At 43.0% G+C, this 25,282-nt stretch overlaps 1 protein-coding gene across 5 annotated transcripts in view; it reads left to right on the top strand.

The window, feature by feature from the left end:
* LOC115147163 (phosphatidylserine decarboxylase proenzyme, mitochondrial-like) overlaps positions 1–20,802 on the top strand; it is a 45,195-nt gene extending 24,393 nt beyond the window's left edge. For 3 of the 5 annotated variants that reach the window (XM_029689228.2, XM_029689229.2, XM_029689225.2), the window contains exons 2-7: positions 4,937–5,102; positions 8,496–8,732; positions 14,519–14,666; positions 14,954–15,103; positions 16,970–17,130; positions 18,420–20,802. In XM_029689228.2, coding sequence (XP_029545088.1) covers positions 4,937–5,102; positions 8,496–8,732; positions 14,519–14,666; positions 14,954–15,103; positions 16,970–17,130; positions 18,420–18,644 — 1,087 coding nt within the window. In that variant the 3' untranslated portion in view covers positions 18,645–20,802. The remainder of the gene's footprint in view (positions 1–4,936; positions 5,103–8,495; positions 8,733–14,518; positions 14,667–14,953; positions 15,104–16,969; positions 17,131–18,419) is intronic. The other 2 variants (XM_029689226.2, XM_029689227.2) reach the window with 1 other exon arrangement.
* Positions 20,803–25,282: the final 4,480 nt, after the last annotated feature.

Below are 25,282 nucleotides of genomic sequence, written 5' to 3' on the forward strand. Positions count from 1 at the left end.
GCAAGTTGAGAACAAGTTCTCATTTACAATTGCGACCTGGCCAAGATAAAGCAAAGCAGTTCGACACATACAACGACACAGAGTTACACATGGAGTAAAAACAAACATACAGTCAATAATACAGTATAAACAAGTCTATATACAATGTGAGCAAATGAGGTGAGAAGGGAGGTAAAGGCAAAAAAGGCCATGGTGGCAAAGTAAATACAATATAGCAAGTAAAACACTGGAATGGTAGTTTTGCAATGGAAGAATGTGCAAAGTAGAAATAAAAATAATGGGGTGCAAAGGAGCAAAATAAATTAATTAATTAAATACAGTTGGGAAAGAGGTAGTTGTTTGGGCTAAATTATAGGTGGGCTATGTACAGGTGCAGTAATCTGTGAGCTGCTCTGACAGTTGGTGCTTAAAGCTAGTGAGGGAGATAAGTGTTTCCAGTTTCAGAGATTTTTGTAGTTCGTTCCAGTCATTGGCAGCAGAGAACTGGAAGGAGAGGCGGCCAAAGAAAGAATTGGTTTTGGGGGTGACTAGAGAGATATACCTGCTGGAGCGTGTGCTACAGGTGGGAGATGCTATGGTGACCAGCGAGCTGAGATAAGGGGGGACTTTACCTAGCAGGGTCTTGTAGATGACATGGAGCCAGTGGGTTTGGCGACGAGTATGAAGCGAGGGCCAGCCAACGAGAGCATACAGGTCGCAATGGTGGGTAGTATATGGGGCTTTGGTGACAAAACGGATTGCACTGTGATAGACTGCATCCAATTTGTTGAGTAGGGTATTGGAGGCTATTTTGTAAATGACATTGCCAAAGTCGAGGATTGGTAGGATGGTCAGTTTTACAAGGGTATGTTTGGCAGCATGAGTGAGGATGCTTTGTTGCGAAATAGGAAGCCAATTCTAGATTTAACTTTGGATTGGAGATGTTTGATATGGGTCTGGAAGGAGAGTTTACAGTCTAACCAGACACCTAAGTATTTGTAGTTGTCCACGTATTCTAAGTCAGAGCCGTCCAGAGTAGTGATGTTGGACAGGCGGGTAGGTGCAGGTAGCGATCGGTTGAAGAGCATGCATTTAGTTTTACTTGTATTTAAGAGCAATTGGAGGCCACGGAAGGAGAGTTGTATGGCATTGAAGCTTGCCTGGAGGGTTGTTAACACAGTGTCCAAAGAAGGGCCGGAAGTATACAGAATGGTGTCTGCGTAGAGGTGGATCAGAGACTCACCAGCAGCAAGAGCGACCTCATTGATGTATACAGAGAAGAGATTCGGTCCAAGAATTGAACCCTGTGGCACCCCCATAGAGACTGCCAGAGGTCCAGACAGCAGACCCTCCGATTTGACACACTGAACTCTATCAGAGAAGTAGTTGGTGAACCAGGCGAGGCAATCATTTGAGAAACCAAGGCTGTCGAGTCTGCCGATGAGGATGTGGTGATTGACAGAGTCGAAAGCCTTGGCCAGATCAATGAATACGGCTGATGGTGAAGCGTGATTCATAACTCCAGAGAACGTGTTTCCACTGTTCAAGAGTTCAATGGCGGCGAGTTTTACACCACCCCAGCGGACGCTTGGCATTGCGCATGGGGATCTTAGGCTTTTGTTCGGCTGCTCGGCCATGGAAACCCATTTCATGAAGCTCCCGACGAACAGTGCTTCCAGAGGCAGTTTGGAATTCGGTAGTGTCTTGCAACCGAGGACAGACTTTTTCTACACGCTTCAGCATTCGGCAGCCCCGTTCTGTGAACTTGTGTGGCCTACCACCTCGTTGCTGAGCCGTTGTTACTCCTAGACATTTCCACTTCACAATAACAACAGTTACAGTTGACCAGGGCAGAACTGTTACAGTGCCACGCTTTAATGTCAGTGAGCTTTTCAGTAAGGCTGTTCTACTGACAATGTTTGTTTATGGAGATTGCATGGCGGTGTGCTCAATTTTTATACACCTGTCAGCAACGAGTGTAGCTGAATCCACACATTTTAAGGGGTGTCCACATACGTTTGTGTGTGTAGTGTGTCTTTAAGATATTTTCTAATTTCTCTTCCTCATGTGGGAGGATAATGAACGTTTCCAGAAGTATACAGAAGTAACAAGTGAAGGAAGTTCTGTCAATTACTTGGTGTTTTTACTGATATCAATTTTGTTGATGAATTAAGTGAACTCTAAATTCCATGACCAAATCTTCAAGGAATTTCAGAAAAAACGGTAACGGATTTGCAATTGAATTGAATTGGCTACAATGGAAAATCATAGTCACACCACAGTTTGGTTCACAAGTTTGGACAGTACAATACAGTAAGGAAAAGCAGCGTAGAGTACAATACTGTATTTAAAAGTTCAGTAGAGCACACTAGAGTTGTACTGAACTATACTCTGATGTACTTAGATGTTTAACTTGTGAAACATGTAGGTCGGTGTCTGGGGGGGGGGGGGGGGGGGGCTCATTAAAATAAAAGCCAGTGTGTGGAATAATATCTTAATATGCAATGGATATTGCACATTTCTACCTTTCTTTTGTCCCTATTTAGTATACATCTCTATAAAGAGTTAAATTCCTATCCATAATTATGCATTTCTGTGTAGTACAGATCAGGGAGCCATTTCTGTTGCCGGGTGTAAATCCTCTTCACTTACTGTAGTTCACTGTAGTTCAAAATAAGAATTTGTTCTTAACTGACTTGCCTAGTTAAACAAAGGTAAAATCAACTGTAGTTCATTGAATTCAATGTGTCATGTCATAGCTGACACCCCATTCTTTTGTCATTTTATCTTTTGAATGTTAATTTGGAGCAGTTATTGGAAACCGTGGACATATAATTTTTTAAGTTTTTTAAAAATGTTTTTGTAAAATGTTGTATAAATTGTTAAAAGTAGTCATTGTGCATAGAGTTGTATGGTTTTGTGAAACTTTTTAAAAATCAATGGTATTTGTTTGGCATACATTTTTTTAAAGTGAGAAATCTGAGTCTCCGTGCAATTCCGTTATTGTGGAATTGCCCTAAATCTATATTGGCGCCATTAGCTAGAACCTAATTATAGGCTGTGTACCCAGCCAGGCTCTGTAGTAAACCTTGCTTTCCTGTTTTTAGAGCTTAGAGAGGATGAGTGGCCCAGTCTAACGCTCTGCAGTCCAAACTAGGCCAGCCAGCGGTGACTATGAGGAGAGCAGTCGCTATCTCCAGTACACTAGGCACCATACAGCAGTGTGCCTCAGTGGAAGTAACCCCGTATCCAGCTACCATGGAGCCAAAGTAATCAGAGATGAGATTTTCCCTGATGAATCAGGAATTTCATTCCAGTTTTCCAGAATGGGGCGATCTTAAATCGCTGTGGATCATTCAGATGTGTTTAACGATAGCCTTTTCTTTCATGACTGCCGTGCTGTGGTCATCAAACCCTTGAGAAATTACACAGTAAAATGTGGTGGGGTGTGCGGCTTCTCTGTGCGGACCCACTGAACCTCACAGCTCCACATGCTGCTCCAGGTCTATAGGCCATCCTCCGATACATGTGTATTCAGATAGTGGAACAATATGGGCAGTGTTGTCTGAACGGCTGGGAGACGATCACTCAGCACTAGCAGCAGTTTCACAAAGGGGGCATCAACACCAGCCTGTGAAGCACCATTCAATTGATCCGATTCAACGCAGAGGCCAAACGGGTCTATAATAACACAGGGATTAATATAGACGCCACAGGAGACGACCCATGCAACCTACTGTATGCCAGTGATTGTGGCGTTAAGGTGCTGCTGACTGACCGTTAGGGTGTCAGTGGCTAAACCATGCATGGCATGGCCTCACACTTTGCCTTGATCCTGATTAGTGGAGACGGGTCCTCTTTAGGCCTATAGATAGCCCCACTGAGGCTATACAGCTAGCCTGTGTTATACCACCTCTTCTCTCTGGACTCGCTCACTTTCTTTTCACAAGTCTGGATTTTGCAGAGCTACGGCTGCAGCACCCCCATGTGTCACTTGGCTGAGAACTAGCTATACCCCCCCCCCCCCCATATCCCATCTAAAAGCCTTTGGTGTTGTACATTTTGTGTGTGTTGGATGTCCCTTGTTGAGAACATTGGTCTCCCCCTTAGAGTCCAGTCCACCGCTGCACCACTGCTGCCCTAGTTGTTCCCATTGTACAGAGTCAGGACAACACGAGCACCACTGAAGCCTATTTTAATAGACGTATGCAGTGCGGCCAGGCATGGTCATGGACAGATTATGGATTTGACTGTTGGGTGGATATGCTGTTTTCTATGCATTTTTAGCTGTGTGTTTACCACCCACACACTTCGAGCACAGAGTTTGTCATTTAAAATCCCTCTCCGCGTTTATCGCTTAAGGCTAAGCGAATAAAGTGATGCATATTTTTACATGGCATATTGAGAGATCTGGATGGATGGGAGTTAGAATGAGGATATTTTAAGGAGAGACATTTGACTTGACTAAAAGCAGCCTGAAGAGTAGAGTGGATTCTGTATGAAATATTAATTTTTTTGGAAACTAACCACGTGGGGGTTTAGATGAGAGACCGTGGAAGACTATCATCTGCGTGGTTGAGGAGATTTGGGGTAGGTTGTGCAGTCAGAACGTGTGACGTCTCAGTAGCCTATTTGCCGATAGGAATGTGCTGTGTTTGAACAGTGTAACGTAAGAGGGCATCATCTGTCAACTATTTCTGTTTGTGCTTTGTTGTCGTTTTAGTTTCCGTTATACGTGTATTTACCCACGTCTTTGCGTGGACACGCGTGTGCATTCTGTCATTTTTCATTGCATTCTGTCATTTTTCATGTGCTTTGTGGGTGTGTGTGGGTGAGAGACTTTGTGGGCGTCTGTGAATGTGAGTCTCTGCCCTGCCTGTGTTTTGTGAGTCGGAGACTCTGTTTGTGTGTACACTGCCATACCTGTGTCAACCCAGGGCTTTGTATGGTTGCGCAGGTTGCAGTTCCCTCAGTTGGCCTTGCGGCGTCGTCTTGGCCAGTTGAGCTGCATGTCCCGGCCCGTCTTGCGGCTGCGCTCATGGCCGCTCAGCTTCCTCTACTACTTCCTGACCTTCGGTGCACTCAAGCCCCTGGCCAAGGTCGGCTGGAGACCAACAAGCAGGGTGAGTACTTCCCTACTAACGCGCTACTACAGCGTTTTTCTCCTGTGTGTGTGTGTGAGAGAGTGTCAATCTCAGCATCCAGAGGTACCAAGTCCTATAATACTAGTTGAGTTAGGACACCAGTTCCTCCCAAACAAAGTAAATCGCAGCTGGAACACTTGAAAAAGCACTTTAAATCCACTTTAATAAACCCCTGTGTTCATTACAGTTCCTACCAAACAGTTTGATTCCCCTGCGTCGTGGCACCAGGTTTTCTTGGCTAGAAGTGCTCTGTTAGAGAGCCACTGATGTGTGAGGTGCCCCCCGTCACAGATGGCCGGACCCATATGGACCTGCAGAGCTCTGATCTCGGCCCAGGCTCTATAGTAACGCCTATCAAAGGCCCTTTGTGGGATCCACACAATAACGGGAGGAATGCTTTGTTTTCTTCTCCTGCTGTGCTCGGTCACACTGTCGCGGCAAAGGGGCGAGTGAGTGGCCTAAGTTTCAATGGATGCTGTTTCCCACCTGACCATCAGCCAATAAGCATTGAATGTTATTAATGAAATGTTGATCTATTCCGCCTCCCTTGACCTATTAATCAAAGTGGATACTTAATCATGGGGAGAGAACTTATCTGCCACCCATATCCTCAGCTGATCTATTTCCTGCAGTTTGGACAAGCTCTGTGATCATCTCTGGAGCTACAGGACCTTACTGCCTAGTGAGTTATGTGGGCGGTTCCAGACTCCGCATGCAGCACCGGTTTGGCTTAAATTCAGGAGGGTGCGCAAAGTTCCAGAGAATTTGCATTGAAATGTTGTAGACAGACATGCTTCTCTCTATTGTGCACATTGAATCGGTTTGTCAGTTTGATCTATACATTATATTTCTATTGGCAATGTTAAGCACCAAAATAAGCTCCAGTATTTCTCCACTGTATTTCTGTTTTACAGTCTGAACTCTGATCAGCTTTAAGGTTTGTAATCCTGGGGTCACATGGCTTTTTGAGACCCTCCTACCTACCTGTTAAACTCCTATTCTATTGCAGGTCTATTTTAAATCTGATTTCTACGTGTATTACCCTGACCTCACATCTGAGACCACGTAAAGAAATGGCTATTTCAATGTATTTTTTTACTGTGCCGACGGTCCATTCGTAGCCGCGCTGGATTTGAGATGGAATATCATTAAGGGCTTCAGCTGTTCGGCAGGGATAAGGGGTGGGGAAGATCCCCAGGCGGCTGATCCCTAAAGTGCACAGTTAACCAATTAGAATTCAATAATTTATTTATGAAGCCCTTTTTACATCAGCCGATGTCACAAAGTGCTGTACAGAAACCCAGCCTAAAACCCCAAACACCAAGCAATGCAGGATGTAGAAGCACGGTGGTTAGGAAAAACTCCCTAGAAAGGCTGAAACGTAGGAAGAAACCTTAGAGGAACCAGGCTATGAGGGGTGGCCAGTCCTCTTCTGCCTGTGCCCGGTGGAGATTATAACAGAACATGGCCAAGATGTTCAAACCTTCACAGATGACCATCAGGGTCAGATAATAATGGTAATCACAGTGGTTGTAGAGGGTGCAACAGGTGTAAATGTCAGTTGGCTTTTCATAGCCGATCATTCAGAGTTAGAGACCGCAGGTGTGGTAGAGAGTCCAAAACAGCAGGTCAAGGACAAGGTAGCACTGGACGTGAGTAGGTCAGGGTTCCATAGCCACTTCCAGAACAGTTGAAACTGGAGCAGAAGCATGACCAGGTGGACTGGGGACAGCAAGGAGTCATTAGGCCAGTTAGTCCTGAGGCGTGGTCCTCTGAGAGGGAGGAAAGAGAGTGATAGGGAGGAAAGAGTGAGAGGGAGCATACTTAAATTCACAAAGGTCACAGGATAAATCATGAGAAATACTCCAGATATAACAGACTGACTATAGCCCCCCGACACACAAACTATTGCAGCATAAATAGGCTGAGACAGGAGGGGTCGGGAGACACTGTGTCCCTGTCCGACGATACCCCTGGACAGGGCCAAAGAGGCCGGATATAACCCCAACCACTTTGCCAAGGCACAGCCCCCACACCACCAGAGGGATATCTTGAACCACCAACCTAATACCCTGAGACAAGGTTGAGTAAGCCCACGAAGACCTCCCCCGCGGCACGAACCCGAGGGGGTGCCAACCTGGACAGGAAGATCACATCAGTGACTCAACCCACTCAAGTGACGCACCACTCCTAGGGACGGCATGGGAGGGCACCAGTAAGCCAGTGACTCAGCCCCCTTAATAGGGTTAGAGGCAGATAATCACAGTGGAGAGGGGAACCGGCCAGGCAGAGATGGCATGGGCGGTTCGTCGCTCCGGTGCCTTTCCGTTCACCTTCACACCCCTGGGCCAGACTACCCTCAATCATAGGCCCTACTGAAGAGATGAGTCTTCAATAAAGACATAAAGGTTGATCTCTCACATGGATAGGCAGACCATTCCATAAAAAATGAGCTCTATAGGAGAAAGCCCTGCCTCCAGCTGTTTCCTTAGAAATTCTAGGGACAGTAAGGAGGCCTGCGTCTTGTGACCGTCGCGTACGTGTAGGTATGTACTACAGGACCCAATCGGAAAGATGGGTAGGAGCAAGCCCATGTAACGCTTTGTAGGTTAGCAGTAAAACCTTAATCAGCCCTAGCCTTAACAGGAAGCCAGTGTGGAGAGACTAGCACTGGAGTAATATGATCACATTTTTTGGGTTCTTGTCAAGATTCTAGCAACTGTGTTTAACACTAACTGAAGTTAATTTAGTGCTTTAGCCGGAAAGTAGAGCATTGCAGTAGTCTAATCTAGAAGTGACAAAAGCATAGATGCAGAAAAATGTATCATTTTTGGACAGAAAGTTTCTGATTTTTGCAATGTTATGAAGATGGAAAAAAGCTGTCCTTAAAGTATTCTTCTTAAAGTTACCCAAGTTTAGTTCTGATTGTTCACGTTTGGCTTCTACAATGCACCTGTAAACGAAGACCGTACTTCAGGAGTGCAAAATGTCAATCTATTCAGCCGTGTTAAAACACGGTCAACTCTCGCTTGCTACCTATCCTGCATATGGCCTTGATGCAGTTGACTTTAAATGCTCTTTTCAGAGTTGAGATGGCGCCTTGCCTTAAGCTTAGTGATCTAGTCAACGTTATAGCCTCGTCTGCCATGGTTCTAGCTTCTCCCGTTACAGTTCACCCAGTAGAGAAGTAGTAGCCCTGTCTCATCTGTTTGTGTAGTCTTGCCAACTCCTATGGTTGTTTGGTGTAACAATGAGCATAGAGAGTTGGCCAGACAGCACAAACCGATCTGGGATAAGCCAGGGTGCAGCCAATGTGAGAGCATGCCGTTTAACTATGTGTAGGCTAACCCAATCTCTCCCTCCCTGGCCCAGGTTGCTCTGTACAAGACCATCCCAACACGGCTGCTGTCTCGGGCCTGGGGTCGCCTGAACCAGGTGGAACTACCCACCTGGCTGAGAAAGCCAGTCTACAGTCTGTATATCTGGACGTTTGGCGTCAACATGCAGGAGGCGGCTGTGGAAGACCTAATTCAGTACAGGAACCTGGGAGAGTTCTTTAGACGGAAACTCAAACCGGCTGTCCGGCCCGTGTGCAACTCGCACTGCGTGGTGAGTGTGTGTGTATATGCGTCCGTGTGTACTGTGCCTTCAAAGTATTCATACCTCTTGACGTATTCCACATTTTGTGTTACAGCCTGAATTCAAAATGGATTTTTAACTAAATTCTCTCACTCATCTACACACACTACCCCATAATGACAGTGTGAAAACATGTTAGCAAATGTATTGAAAATTAAATGCAGAGATGTCTAATTTACATAAGTATTCAACCCCTGAATAAGTACTTTGTAGAAGCACCTTTGGCAGCGACTACAGCTGCATGTCTTGCTGGGTGAGTCTCTAAGAGCTTTACCACACCTGGATTGTGCAACATTTGCACGTTCAGAATTCTTCAAGCTATGTCGTCGTTGTTGATCATTGCTAGAAAACCATTTTCAGGTCTTGCCATTTGATTTTCAAGTAGATTTAAGTCAAAACTGTAACTCAGCCACTCAGGAACTTTCCCTGACTTCTTGGTAAGCAACTCCAGTGTAGGTTTTAGACCCACCTATGTGAAGCTGGCCACAATAAGGAGTAGAGACAACAGTGGAATTTGCGGTTCACCTTCAAAATATGTCTCTAATTGAAAGTGATACAAATAGTGTAATCATGCCATAATGTAATAGATCAGGCTCAACGATGTTCGAATGTTGTATAAATTCATCAGAGACTTTGTTAATTTGACCAAAATCACATTGTTTGACTTGAGAATTGCATTGGGGGCGCGTACTTATTTCACTGTACAGCCTATGGATTGTGGATCAATGGGGTATCAGTGTGCTCCGTGACATCCAGAACATTAGCATCGTAGCTCTTAGTGCGTGACTCTAAAACCACTGTGAAATAAGCAACGTCTATTATACCAGTCAACCTGCTATTTGGTTTGAACACTATTCCAGAAGAAAAACAATACAACGTGGATGTTTTGGAGTCTGAACTCCGTGGAGGACTTGGGTACTGAGGAGACTGATACCCCATTTCACTTCCCACAGTCAAACTCCCGCAATAGGAGCTAAGATGCTAATATTTGTGTGAACTCTTCAGTTATGTTCTGTGGGTGTCACCAAGTAGACTGATACCTAATTTCATTGCTCTACACTCCAATGTTGTTTTTAACATTATCTAGTCTAAATATGGCATGGTTTCGCTAATTGTAACCATTTGCACCACTCATAGAGGGACTTTTTTTGCGGATTGTTTGAAGGCGAACCACGAATTCCACTATTGTGGCTATTCCTTATTGTGGCTATTCCTTATTGTGGCTAGCTCCACAACACATAACCCGGTCCGGTCAAGCCGCACTAGCCAGATGAAGCTAGCTAGCTGCTTATTACGTTAGCCTGGGGTTTGTTATCTAGCTTTATTTCTATGAACTGAAGTTGGATTTCAATTTGAGAACAAGTGGCTACCTAGCTAATACTTACATGGATTTCTAAATCATTGCTAAGAATATTGATAATGAATGCATATTTAAAAAAAAAAAAAAAAAATTATCCTTCTCGTTTGAGCTTGATCTTATTTCAAATGCTCCCATTCGGTGGAACAAATAATGCCTTATTAGCGACGCAGTATTGTAAACACATCGTGTAGACTTGGACAGGCATTTTTCGGAGGTCTGAATCTCAGTCTTAGGGTTAAATATTAATAGCCACTTTGATAGTAAGGCATGGCTACACACAAAAACAACAACAATGATGAAAATATAAAAATTGTCGTACTTTAGAGGAAAATTGGCCGTTATGGATGTGACGCTGTACAAAATGAGTGTTTATATACAACCCTTAGCCGTGGCGTATTGGCCATATACCACAAACCCCGAGGTGCTTTATTGCTGTTACAAACTGGTTACCAATGTAATTAGAGCAGTAAAAATACGTTTCGTCATACCTGTGGTATACGGTCTGATATACCACGGCTGTCAGCCAATCAGCATTCAGGGCTCGAACCACCCAGTTTATAGTTGTAAATAATGATTTGTAATTTACTTTTACGGTGAATAAAAAGTTGGCTACTCACAACATTGTCAGATGTTCTGGTAATTATGAGGTGGATAGACAAATGTAGAAATGTGTTTATACAGGTCCTAAGACGAGACTAATAACATGTTATTTTCAATAGAATAGCATATTTTGAGTGTAATGTTAGTGGTCTGTTCAACCCATAGCTGTGCAAGGCAAATTAAATCAATAGTTCTTATTTTGTTAATTAAACAGACAAGGGACACACTTTTCCTACTTTCCCCTGCCCTGATCACAGTCAACACACAGGGCCTATATTTTATAGTAAGATTTAATATAATGGAATATAACAGAATAAAATAGAAAATATTTAGAATGTGTGGAACCGCTGTCATAACATTTTATTTCACATTTATTTTTTGCTATAGAAGCATTATCTGCTATATCCAGGTTAGGAAATGTTCTGCCCTGGATTAACCTCTGTAGGATGATATCAGAGATTCTTTACTGATCCACGTTGGACGTGATCACATTCTCGCACTTTCTTTTTCGAACTCCCAACAGGACTTTTAAATACGCTACCGCAATCGTGACTAGGTCGGTTTCTGGAAGTAAAAGTACAGGCTTTGTTACCGGCAGATGTATAAAGAAAATGCGGAAACATTTGGCGGTAAAGTTGACTGACAAACGTCTTGGTGTGAAAGGTGGCGTAAAGGTGGCGTATTCACACCCCCTGACTTTCTCCCCAAAAAATGGTATTACAGCCTGAATTTAAAATGGATTTAATTTTTATTTTGTGTTACTGGCCTACACACAATACCCCATAATGTGGAAGTGGAATTAGGTTTTTAGAAATGTTAACAAATTAATAAAAAATTAAAAGCTGAATGGTCTTGTCAGTAATATTCAACTTTGTTATGGAAAGTCTAAGTTCAGGAGTAAAAAATGTGCTTAGGTCACAAGTTGCATGGACTCCGTATGTGCAATAAGTATCATTTTTTTATGATAACCGATATGTGGGGTACAGAGATGAGGTAATCTGTAAGGTCCCTCACTTGAGCAGTACATTTCAAACACAGATTTGTCTACATGGCGTTTTACAGGGAGTTTTTCCAATGGAGGACACCTATTTTGTAGATTGGTAAAAAAAATCAACAGACATTCAATATCCCTTTGAGTATGGTGAAGTTATTCATTACACTTTGGATAGTGTATCAATACAACCAGTCACTACAAAGATACAGGCGTCCTTCCTAACTCAGTTGCCGGAGAGGAAGGAAACTGTTTAGGGATTTCACCATGAGGCCAATGGTGGTTTTAAAACAGTTAGTTTAATGGCTATGATAGAAAACTGATGGCACAACAACATTGTGGTTACTCCACAATACTAACCTAAATGACCGAGTGTAAACATGCATCCTTTTTGCAATAAGGTACTAAAGTAAAACTGCAAACAATGTAGTAAAGAAATTAACTTCATGTCCTGAATACAAAGCTTTATGTTTGGGGCAAATCCAACACATCACTGAGTACCGTTCTTCATATTTTCAAGTATGGTGGTGGCTGCATCATGTTATAGGTATGCTTGTCCAAGGACAAAGCTGTTTGTATTTTTATAAAAATAAATGGAATAGAGCTAAGCTCAGGCACAGTCATAGAGGAAAACCTGGTTGTCTGTTTTCCAACAGACACTGGTAGACCCATTCACCTTTCAGCAGGATTATAACCTAAAACACAAGGCCAAATATACAGCTGACGAGCTTATCAAGATGACGTTGAATGTTCCTGAGTGGCTTAGTTACAGTTTTGACTTAAATCGGCTTGAGAATCTATGCCAAGACTTAAATGGCTGTCTCGCAATAATCAACAACCAACTTGACCGAGGTTGAAGAATTTAAAATGTGCTAATATTGTACACTCCATTTGAGCAATGTTTTTAGAGACTTACCCAGAAATGTGCACAGCTTTAATTAATTGCTGCCAAAGGTGATTCTAATATGTATTGATGCCAGGGTGTGAATACTTATGTAAATGAGATCTCTGTATTTCATTTTCAATACATTTGCGAACATTTCTCAAAACATGTTTCCACTTTGTCATTATGAGGTGTGTGTGTAGATGAGTGAGAAGCGATATTTAATCCATTTTGAATTCAAGCGGTTACTCAACAAAATGTGAAATAAGTCCAGGGGTAGGAGTACTTTCTGAAGGTACTGTATATTCTAGACATAGAGGAAGGTACTGTATATTCTAGACATAGAGGAAGGTACTGTATATTCTAGACACAGAGGAAGGTACTGTATATTCTAGACACAGAGGAAGGTACTGTATATTCTAGACACAGAGGAAGGTACTGTATATTCTAGACATAGAGGAAGGTACTGTATATTCTAGACACAGAGGAAGGTACTGTATATTCTAGACACAGAGGAAGGTACTGTATATTCTAGACACAGAGGAAGGTACTGTATATTCTAGACACAGAGGAAGGTACTGTATATTCTAGACACAGAGGAAGGTACTGTATATTCTAGACACAGAGGAAGGTACTGTATATTCTAGACACAGAGGAAGGTACTGTATATTCTAGACACAGAGGAAGGTACTGTATATTCTAGACACAGAGGAAGGTACTGTATATTCTAGACATAGAGGAAGGTACTGTATATTCTAGACATAGAGGAAGGTACTGTATATTCTAGACATAGAGGAAGGTACTGTATATTCTAGACATAGAGGAAGGTACTGAATTCTAGACATAGAGGAAGGTACTGTATATTCTAGACATAGAGGAAGGTACTGTATATTCTAGACATAGAGGAAGGTACTGTATATTCTAGACATAGAGGAAGGTACTGTATATTCTAGACATAGAGGAAGGTACTGTATATTCTAGACATAGAGGAAGGTACTGTATATTCTAGACATAGAGGAAGGTACTGTATATTTTAGACACAGAGGAAGGTACTGTATATTCTAGACACAGAGGAAGGTACTGTATATTCTAGACACACATAGAGGAAGGTACTGTATATTCTAGACACAGAGGAAGGTACTGTATATTCTAGACACAGAGGAAGGTACTGTATATTCTAGACACAGAGGAAGGTACTGTATATTCTAGTACTGTATATTCTAGACACAGAGGAAGGTACTGTATATTCTAGACAGGTACTGTATATTCTAGACTTAGAGGAAGGTACTGTATATTCTAGACATAGAGGAAGGTACTGTATATTCTAGACATAGAGGAAGGTACTGTATATTCTAGACATAGAGGAAGGTACTGTATATTCTAGACATAGAGGAAGGTACTGTATATTCTAGACATAGAGGAAGGTACTGTATATTCTAGACACAGAGGAAGGTACTGTATATTCTAGACACAGAGGAAGGTACTGTATATTCTAGACACAGAGGAAGGTACTGTATATTCTAGACACAGAGGAAGGTACTGTATATTCTAGACACAGAGGAAGGTACTGTATATTCTAGACACAGAGGAAGGTACTGTATATTCTAGACACAGAGGAAGGTACTGTATATTCTAGACACAGAGGAAGGTACTGTATATTCTAGACACAGAGGAAGGTACTGTATATTCTAGACACAGAGGAAGGTACTGTATATTCTAGACACAGAGGAAGGTACTGTATATTCTATTCTAGACACAGAGGAAGATTCTAGACACAGAGGAAGGTACTGTATATTCTAGACACAGAGGAAGGTACTGTATATTCTAGACACAGAGGAAGGTACTGTATATTCTAGACATAGAGGAGTAGATCCCTGGCTTAAGCCGTAAATGTCAGTCTTTTTTTTTCTTTTTTCTTCCAGATCAGCCCAGCAGATGGGAAGATCCTGCACTTTGGGCGTGTGCGGAACTGTGAGGTGGAGCAAGTCAAAGGTGTCACCTACTCTTTGGAGACCTTCCTGGGACCCCACACCTGGGCTGAGGCCATCAACTGCACCATCAAGCCATCAAGTGAGAAGCTCTTCCCTTCACCCCCACCCCGGTCTAATGGGATGTAATACCTAATCCTAATTTAAACCTTCATCCCCTTCAGACTTGTTGATCCCAAAGGGTTGGGCGGGTAAATACAGTATAACTGGTGTTGTAGACCTGATATACCCACTAATAATTTTTATACATCCTATCAGAATTAGATACATCTCATCCTGTTTTGTTTAGAAGCTAGGGATTTAGGATTGGTTTGTATGACGCACCTTACCACCCTGTCTGCTGACCATAATTATGTGCGGGTTCCCCAGATGAAGAGGACCCCAGCTCATTCCAGGACCTGCTGGTGACTAAAGAGGGGAATGAGCTGTTCCACTGTGTGGTGTACCTGGCTCCAGGAGACTACCACTGCTTCCACTCCCCCACAGACTGGAGGGTGGCCCACAGAAGACACTTCCCTGGTCAGTGCGCTGTTAGGACTGTCCAGCTCATACATTTGACATTGAAATTCCCCTATATAAACCCCAGAATTACTCCGCTATGCTAGGACAATCCCAGGACGTTCAGGACACACACATCATAATCAGGGGCGTCATACACCCCAAAACATGTGGAGGCACAAAGTATGTGAGGATGGCTGGGGCTGGTTAATTGGATTTATTTTTTTCTTCTTTTTTCGAAAACCCGAAACGGCTTCCTGCAATCTAGAGCAATAATCATTACGCTTCATTCTATGTTTAAAAAATTATATATGTAGGTTTTTCTGCATATCTAATCATACCTCTGTATCCTCCTGACTGGTGGTTATTTTTTTAGCTCTTCTCCTACAATTTCCGTGGCCACGCATAAATCTAACATAATAATAAAAAACATAAAAATCCGTCTATTTAAAACCTCTAAGGATCTGCCCCTTTTTTGGATTTTTGCCTAAAATGACACCCAAATCTAACTGCCTGCAGCTCAGGACCTGAAGTGAGGATATGCATATTCTGATACCATTTGAAAGGAAACACTTTGAAGTTTGTGGAAATGTAAAATGAATGTTGGAGAATATAACACATTAGATCTGGTAAAAGATTTTTGTAATTTTTTTTGTACCATCTTTGAAATGCAGCAGAGGCCATAATGTATTATTCCAGCCCAGGCGCAATTAGACTTTGGCCACTAAATGACAGCTTTGTATGTGCAAAGTGTAAGACTGATCCAATGAACCATTGCGTATCCGTTCAAAATGTTGTATCAAGACTGCCCAAATGTGCATAATTGGTTAATTCATACATTTTTAAGTTCATAATTGTGCACTCTCCTCAAATAATAGCAATGTATTATTTCACTGTAATAGCTACTGTAAATTGGACAGTGTAGTTAGCTTGTTAATCTTTCTGTCCTGGGGAATAATTTTTTGTTTCTTACAACCTCATGCATTAGCCTATGTTAGCTCAACCGTCCCGCGGGGGGGACACCGATCCTGAGGAGGTTTTAAGATGTAGTTTTTTGCATGGGCTGTGTCTCAATCTGCCAATATCGCCCTCCTGCAGATGCGAGCTAGAGTGGTGTTTTGTCAGATCATGAGGCATCCTGAAAATCGGTCTTCTCGAAAAACTTCTGTAGCATCCAAATGGTTTGCCCCCTGTGGAAAGATGCGACTCATGAGTTGAAAGACCAGGCAATGTTTTTCCACTCCTCCTGTTTGTGATGGCGTGCCCACTGGAGCCGCTTCTTTGTGTTTTTAGCTGATAGGAGTGGAACCCGGTGTGGTCATCTACTGGAATAAGAGATGCCATTCTGCAAACAACTGTTGTACTGCGCTGTTATTTGCCTCTTTGTGGCCCATCTGTTAAATCAAATCAAATGTATTTATTTATCTGTTAGCTGGCACGATTTTTGGCCTTCTCCTTCGACCTCTCATCAACGAGCCGTTTTCGCCCACAGGACTGCCGCTGACAGGATGTTTTGTTTGTCTCACCATTCTCGGTAAACCCTAAACACTGTGTTGAGTGAAAAGCCCAGGAGGCTGGCCATTTCCGAGATACTGGAACCGGCGCGCCTGACACCAACAACCATACCGCCCTGAGTCGCTTAGGTCACTAATTTTGACGTTTTATAATGTTCAATCGAACAGTAACTGAATGCCTCGATGCCTGACTGCCTGCTTTATATAGCAAACCACAACCACGTGATTCACGGCCTGTAGGCGCAAACCATTTTCGTAAACAGGGTGTACCTAATAAACTGGTGTATAGTGCTGCTTGCAGTGTTTGTATTAGGTTTTGTATCTGTCGGTGTACCTGTGTATTTACTTCCTGCTCCGTCTGTGTCCCTCCCAGGCTCTCTGATGTCAGTGAACCCTGGCGTGGCTCGCTGGATCAAAGAACTGTTCTGCCATAACGAGAGAGTGGTGCTGAGCGGAGAGTGGACACACGGCTTCTTCTCCCTCACCGCTGTAGGAGCCACCAATGTGGGCTCCATACGCATCTACTTTGACAAGGTTGGATGGAGATAAAACCCACTTAAGTTGGATGTTTCACCAGTCTGAACCTGTTCTGGTGCTGTCATAGTATATAACCACTCATTCATCCATTTTGTTCGGGCTGGTGCATAGTGCAGCATCGATGTCACTCCACGTCATAGTATTTAGGGACCGTGGCATTGTCCATACATGGAGGAGGTTCTGAATGGGAGGATCAAAGTTAGTGTTCCCACTATTGTTCCTTAAACATGTATTTACACCGCAATTCTATACTGTTGACGTACACATTTTTAAACTGGCGTTCGATGTGTTACTGATGGCGATCTCTTTCTCTGATATTGTGAGGACAGATAAGGGTCACCTGCTTAACCTATTAGGACGTAACAGTACAAAGTCAGTGTGACGAAGCTGAAAGTGGACCAGCCTGACTCGGGGTTTCTGACCCCTTGTCTCTCTGAGCCATGTTACACTTATTATCACTCCATTAAGCTCCCTCTGCTTCCTGTCTCACTTACCTGTACGTCAGGCCATTTCCCTAAGCTGCTGACACACACACACACACACACTGGTAGGCCTATTTAATCTCCACACTCACTGTGTTCAAACTGACTGATCTCCCATTGATTAGAGCAGAGGCTTAGGATGACGTGGACGTTTTAAAAGCCCACCATCTCTCACTTCCTTACTGTAGGTCAATAGGATCTCGGCTTCGGGGGCAGACAGGCTAATGTGTTTGGTCCTCTGGATCAACGCTTGCCACTGGGCTGCCTCCCTGGGTCAGTCAACAGAGAGCAGACCAATAAGGGGATGTTCTGCTCGCTGGCGCAGCCTGCCGTCTCCTGTTTTCATCTGAAGTAGATGGATACAGGAGTTTCTCCTCACCATGTGACATTGTGACCTGACCAGGAAAAACTCCTTTGTTTTTGGGTCCCAGTCATAGGATTCCAGATTCAGTTGTCATGAGATTAGGCCCTACAGTTTTCCTTGTCAATTCAACAGGTGGGAAGGGAGGATAAAGGAGGCGAGAAAGACTGGGGAGATGAGTGAGGGGGCCAGCGATACAAGCTGTTTCCACCTGGGCGTAGTCAACACAACAGGAGGACATGACCTCATTCAGCTGCGCTGCTTATTGTCTAATGGGAATTAGTCCAATTCAGCTATTGTCCTCCAATTCCCCATTTTTTTGTTTTTTGTCCATATCACATGGATGGACACTGAGTTTATGTGGGGGTATAAAGCTATGCTCTATAACCAATATATGATCATTATTATATATTTACTAAACTGGCCCCACTTTTCCCCCCCAGGAGCTTCGGACCAACAGCCCGCGCTACAGCAAAGGCTCATACAACGACTTCAGCTACTTGTCTAACAACAACCAGGAGGGCGTGAGCATGAGGAAAGGGGAGCACCTGGGAGAGTTCAACCTGGGCTCCACCATCGTCCTGCTCTTCGAGGCTCCGCACGACTTCACCTTCAACCTGAAGGCCGGCCAGAAGATCCGCTACGGAGAACCCCTGGGGACTATGTGAGCCAAGATGGCTGAACCGAGACAGACGCTTTCTGGGGGAGACGGACTAAACTATAAGAAACTGATGGACACGCTAACGTGCTTGTACAGATCCAAGAGGACTTGCGTGCGCACACACTCATTCATACACTGACATTCAGTACATGTACTGTACATTGAAATTGAGAGATGTTCAGCTACCATACGATGCACTGACTGACTCACAGCAAAAACTCACAAGCCACCACTCTTGCTTTACTAACAAGAGGATCTGTTCCATCGACTAGTTTCAAATAACTATTTACTTATTTTGACCATTGATTACAACCAGCAAAAGCAAGATAGTTTACAGCAATTAGTTACTTTTTAGTTCCATAAGAATAACATAGCTTTTAAATTTTATTAGCATCTTTTATTTTATTTTGATACATTTGACCCATATTGCCTTTTGTCAGGGGTCTCCTCGTCAATGGGGAGTTCCTCTGAGGTTTCAGACACGAGCAGCACTGATTTTAAACATCTGCTTAGTGCCGTGTAGCCCAACTCCCTTTGTCCGTTGGCCATACGTCACAAACAGATCTGGGACTAGGCTAGCGAGCAGCGAGACACATCCACACACACAGGTAACCCCTGCCACACTAAGCCACTATCATGTGGGCAGGCTTCCCTATATAGTATACACACCTACAGTAAACACACCACGAAGAAGGAATGTACCAGAGACTATATACAGAGCTACCCTCCTTCTCTTTCCCTCCCTCCTTCACTCTGATACTGAACGCCTTCCTCCTCTCCTTCTGTCTCTCATACACTCTCCGTCCGCGCTGCTGGCTCTCCCTCTTCTGTCATCCCCAGAGAAGGTGCTTGTGTTGGGGTGATTATGTGGACTCATCCCCCTTCCTGTCATGTAGGTAAAGACTGGCACGATTCCTCCCAGTCAAATGTGTCTGGGTTGTATTCATTAGGCACCTGCAGGAAGTAAACTGTCTGAAACCAGCCAGGAGTACCTGGACTTGGTCCAATAGGAACCTCTTATTTTCAGTGTGATGAAGAGAAAAAAATGTTTGCTATGGTGTGCCCTAATGAAAACTCCCTGTTGTATTAAGCCCATGGTGTACGACCTCTGCCATCACAGCCATGCATTATTCATCACCATTAGAGGTAGCTAGTAGCGCTGCCTGCTGCCAATTATTTCTCCTGTAACCCGAACCGTAAATGACTGCAAGAAGGGGCGTGTCACATTTTAGAGTAGACATTAACATGTGATGATGACTTCAGTGATTTCTGTGGCGATGATTTACGATGACGTGTGTTAATCTAACCCAATTCAACAATGGACTAAATCCTGATGTGTTCCTCTGAATGGAGCCATTTTAATTCTATGCTGATATACAGCCTTCTGACTATCGTTACTAAACAAACCCGAAGTGCAGCACTGGTGGTAGGATCATGGGAGAGAATGTGCAAGCTGGTACTGGCAACTATTACTTTTTGTCTTCTGTTCAGTTGAATTGGAATAAGTTGTTAAACTGGAAGTTATCTGCCAGTGATAATATTCAAATAAGTTGGGCTAAACCTTTTTTTAAGACTAAAACTTATGCTGATATCGATACTAACGATTGTGACACCCTTCAGATACCCAGGGCTGAGCTATTTAAAGCTATCTTTTTCCTGTGTTTGTTTTAGATTTTCTAGTAGTGCCAAAAATACTAAGTGTTTTTTGGGGGTTGTTTTTCGATGTATTCACACACAAAAAAATTGCTTTGAACAAATGTAGACTTCCTGGTGCTTTTTGTGTTTCTGCTGCTGAACTATTACTCTGTTTTGGGGGGGGGTCGCAGCCTCTTCTGACTCTGACCCTTATGTCAAGGAATTCTGACATCTAGCGTACGCCGAGCGGTGGTCAGACGTGATGGACCGGGGAGATGCCGGTGACAAACCCCTTAGCTACGTCGTCGTTCCACAAATGGTGTCGCATACAGAAACCAAACGCCAGGGTCACTGCCTGCTGCACACTTGTTTTTATATGTACATTGTAATATACTTGAATCATGTGACTCATTCAACACTGCATAGACTTTAATCTCACATTGTTTTTTTTAGATGCAGGAAAACATGTCTAATAAATTTTGCCGTATTCTTAAAAAAAAAAAATGTTTGGCAAGAAAATATGTACTTTACACATTATAGGATTGGTGTTGATCTCTGGAGCTAACCCCTGCTCAATTTTAATGTTAGAGGAGTGATTTGATTGGAGCACAAGGGAACATGTCCCAAAGGACAGCAATTGGTTCATGGGAGCAATGGTCTGCTATGTAAATTAGCTTGAGATAGAAGTTACCCTAAACCACAGATTTAGGATCAAATTCTCCTATCCTAATGTTGATGGATATTTTTCCAATATTCACTCAATGCACTCTGGGTTTTTACAAAGTGCAAGATGAGCCATTCCATCAGATTGCGTTATTGGACAGCTTGATACTTGATACTTACAGTTTGGAAGCTAATTGATTGCATTTACCTAAAATGTGAGACACATAATAATTGTAATAAGATACTGTTAACATGTAAATAATATTGGTAAAATAATAAATAGCAGAGTAACTGCAGATTAAGTGATGTAATTGAACGTTGTACACCCCAGTGTAGGCTACTTCCCCGTTAAGGCTACAAAGTCAATTCTAGCTCTACGATATGATTCTTACCCAATGTTTTCTTCTCACACTATTCAAACCCCACAATTGAATAAACTGCCTAGGACACTCTTAGCCTTTAGATCACATATTGCAAAAAAATAATCTGAATTAAAAACACTTTAATTTCTGTGCATCAATTGCTAATCAATATCCCAAAGCGGCACACGTTTTTTCCGCGAACCTGCATATCTTCTCTCTTGTGGCACCAATGTGAGGGTTTATGTCAGGGGAAACGGTGTTGCAGTAGTCTAGTGTATGGTGCGGGAATAATCACGAGAACATTGGGAGCTTTGTTCACATTGCGCTAATAAAGGGAACCAGAATTCAAGCAAACTGAACTCCGATCACCTCAAGATGGTCTCATTTCGATTCCCTTCGGGTGCTCTTTTGAGGGGTCTGAGTTCCTTTGGAGTGGTCACACACACTGCACAAAAAAAATTCACAAACTTGCTAAAAGTAACCAAGTGTAAAAACACCCGGTTCAAGTCCTTCAAATGAGTAGCTTCGTCTATTTTCAGCCACACATAATCGAGCACACAGCCATGCAATTTCCATAGACACACATTGGGCAGTATAATGGCCTTACTGAAGAGTTCAGTGAATTTCAACATTGCACCGTCATAGGATCGCACCTTTCCAACAAGTCTGTTCTTCAAATTTCTGCCCTGCTAGAGCTGCCCCGGTCAACTGCAAGGGCTGTTATTGTGAAGTGGAAACATCTAGGAGCAACAACTGCTCAGCTGTGAAGTGGTAGGCCACACAAGCTCACAGAACGGGAACGCAAAGTGCTGTAGCACGTAAAGAAACTGTTTGTCAGGATCTTCATGAAATGGGTTTCCATGGCCGAGCATAAGCCTAAGATCAAGTGTCGGCTGGAGTGGTGTGAAGCTCGCCACCGCTGGAGCAGTGGAAACGCGTTCTCTGGAGTGATCAATCACCATCTGGCATTCCGACAGACAAATCTGGGTTTGGCGGATTCCAGGAGAACGCTACCTGCACAAATTCATAGGGCCAACTGTAAAGTTTGGTGGAGGAGGAATAATGGTCTGGGGCAGGTTTTTCATGTTTCAGGTTAGGCCCCTTAGTTCCAGTGAAGGGAAATCGTAATGCTAACAGCAGACAATTACATTCTATACGATTGTGCTTCCAACTTTGTGGAAAAAGTTTGGGGAAGGCCATTTCCTGTTTCAGCATGACTTTGCCCCTGTGCACAAAGCGAGGTCCTTACAGAAATGGTTTGTCAAGATTGGTGTGGAAGAACTTGACTGGCCTGCACAGATCCCTGACCTCAACCCCATTGAACACCTTTTGGATGAATTGGAACGCCTACTGAGAGCCAAGCCTAATCGCCGAAAATCAGTGCCCTACCTCACTAATGCTCTTGTGGCTGAATGGAAGCAAGTCCCCGCAGCCATGTTCCAACATCTACTGGAAAGCCGTCCCAGAAAATTGGAGACTGTTATAGCAGCAAAGGGGGAGACCAACTCCATATTAATGCCTATGATTTTGGAATGAGATGTTCAACGAGCAGGTGTCCACATACTTGTAGTGTAACTCCCAGAATTGAGGCTAATTCTGAAAGTGAAAAACTGAAATATAGAGTTGAAGTCAGAAGTTTACATACACCTTAACCAAATACATTTCAACTCAGTTTTTCACAATTCCTGACAATTAATCCTAGTAAAAATTCCCTGTCTTAGGTCAGTTAGGATCACCACTTTATTTTAAGAATGTGAAATGTCAGAATAATAGTAGAGATTTATTTCAGCTTTTATTTCTTTCATCACATTCCCAGTGGGTCAGAAGTTTACACTCAATTAGTATTTGCTAGCCTTACCTTTTAAATTGTTCAACTTGGGTCAAACGGCTAGCCTTCCAGAAGCTTCCCACAATAAGTTGGGTGAATTTTGGCCCATTCCTCCTGACAGAGCTGGTGTGACTGAGTCAGGTTTGTAGGCCTCCTCGCTCGCACACGCTTTTTCAGTTCTGCCCACACTTTCTATAGGATTGAGGTCAGGTCTTTGTGATGGCCACTCCAATACCTTGACTTTGTTGTCCTTAAGCAATTTTGCCACAACTTTGGAAGTATGCTTGGGGTCATTGTTCATTTGGAAGACCCATTTGCGACCAAGCTTAAACTTTCTGACTGAGGTCTTGAGATGTTGCTTCAATATATCCACATAATCCATCCTCATGATGCTATCTATTTTGTGAAGTGCACCAGTCCCTCCTGCAGCAAAGCACCCCACAACATGATGCTGCCACCCCGTGCTTCACGGTTGGGATGGAGTTGCAAGCCTCTCCCTTTTTCCTCCAAACATAATGATGGTCGTTATGGCCAAACAGTTCTATTTTTGTTTCATCAGACCAGAGGGCATTTCTCCCAAAAAAAGTATGATCTTTGTCCCCATGTGCAGTTGCCAACCATAGTCTGGCTTTTTTATGGTGGTTTTGGAGCAGTGGCTTCTTCCTTGCTGAGCGGACATTCAGGTCATGTCGATATAGGACTTGTTTTACTGTGGATATAGATACTTTTGTACCTGTTTCTTCCAGCATCTTCCCAAGGTCCTTTGCTGTTCTGGGATTGATTTACACTTTTCGCACCAAAGTACGTTCATTTCTAGGAGACAGAACGCGTCTCCTTCCTGAGCGGTATGACGGCTGCGTGGTCCCATGGTGTTTATACTCGCCTCCAATTGACTCAAATTATGTCTATCAGAAGCTTCTAAAGCCGTGACATCATGTTCTAGAATTTTCCAAGTTGTTTAAAAGCACAGTCAATTCAGTGTATGTAAACTTCTGACCCACTGGAACAATCTTGTCTGTAAACAATTGTTGGAAAAAATACTTGTCATGCACAAAGTAGATGTCCTAACTGACTTGCCAAAACTATAGTTTGTTAACAATACATTTGTGGAGTGGTTGAAAAACTAGTTTTAATGACTCCAACCTAAGTGTGTGGAAACTTCTGACTTCAACTGTATGTAGACTAATATACTCAATAGCATAAATGTACAAAAAAAGTACCCAAACCTTAGTTGCTGTAAAGTGAAACGCATTGACCAGTAAAACCACTTGAGGGAAACAAAGGGCCATAGAATTGTTATCTTACAAAATCATGACGTGTGTGTGTGTGTGCATGCTTGTACGTACGTATGTGTGTGTGTGTGCATGCTTGTACGTGTGTGTGTGTGCTTGAACGTATGTGTGTGAGAGAGAATGACTGCGGTTGTGTTTAACTATAAGAACCAACTGGGGACATTTTGTCAGTCCCCACAAGGTCAAATACTATTTCTAGGAGATTTAAGGTTAAAATTAGGGTCAGGAGCTAGGGTTAGGGGAAAATAGGATTTTGAATGGGACTGAATTGTGTGTCCCCACAAGGTTAGTTATACAAGACTTTGTGTGTGCGTGTGTTTGTTTGTTTGCATTTGTGTGTCCCCACAAGGTTAGTTATACAAGACTGTGTGTGTGTGTTTGTTTGCATTTGTGTGTCCATTTGTCTGCATGCGCTTGTTCACTTTGACTCATTTCACAAACATGCTGAGCATACAAATGTAAAGTCTCTGGGTGAAAGCAGAATAAATAGCCACTTGAATTGTGTTTCATATGGAACCAGGTAAATGTAACACTGGACTGAACCTAAATTCAACAAAACCCATACAGGTACTGTAGCTATGTCAGTAATCCTGTAGTATCATGGTTTAAATTAGAGTGGTCTCTGTAGACCACTTTCTGCAACTCAAAAAGTATCAAATACAACAAACAAGACGGTCATGTCAATATGACACACTGTGCCTGTGTGACTATAGCTGTGAGTGGTCACACTTCATTTACCAGTTACATTTCAATGGGCGGTGTAACTTAGCAGCAGGCTACAGATACTGTGAGAGACAAAGGGAGAGGAGTGACCTGGTCACCGTGACAAATGCACCTGTGTTGAGCAGCGAGAGGAATGACATTC

The sequence above is a fragment of the Oncorhynchus nerka genome, linkage group LG19, assembly GCF_034236695.1.
Source record: "Oncorhynchus nerka isolate Pitt River linkage group LG19, Oner_Uvic_2.0, whole genome shotgun sequence".
Taxonomy (NCBI): Eukaryota; Metazoa; Chordata; class Actinopteri; order Salmoniformes; family Salmonidae; genus Oncorhynchus; species Oncorhynchus nerka.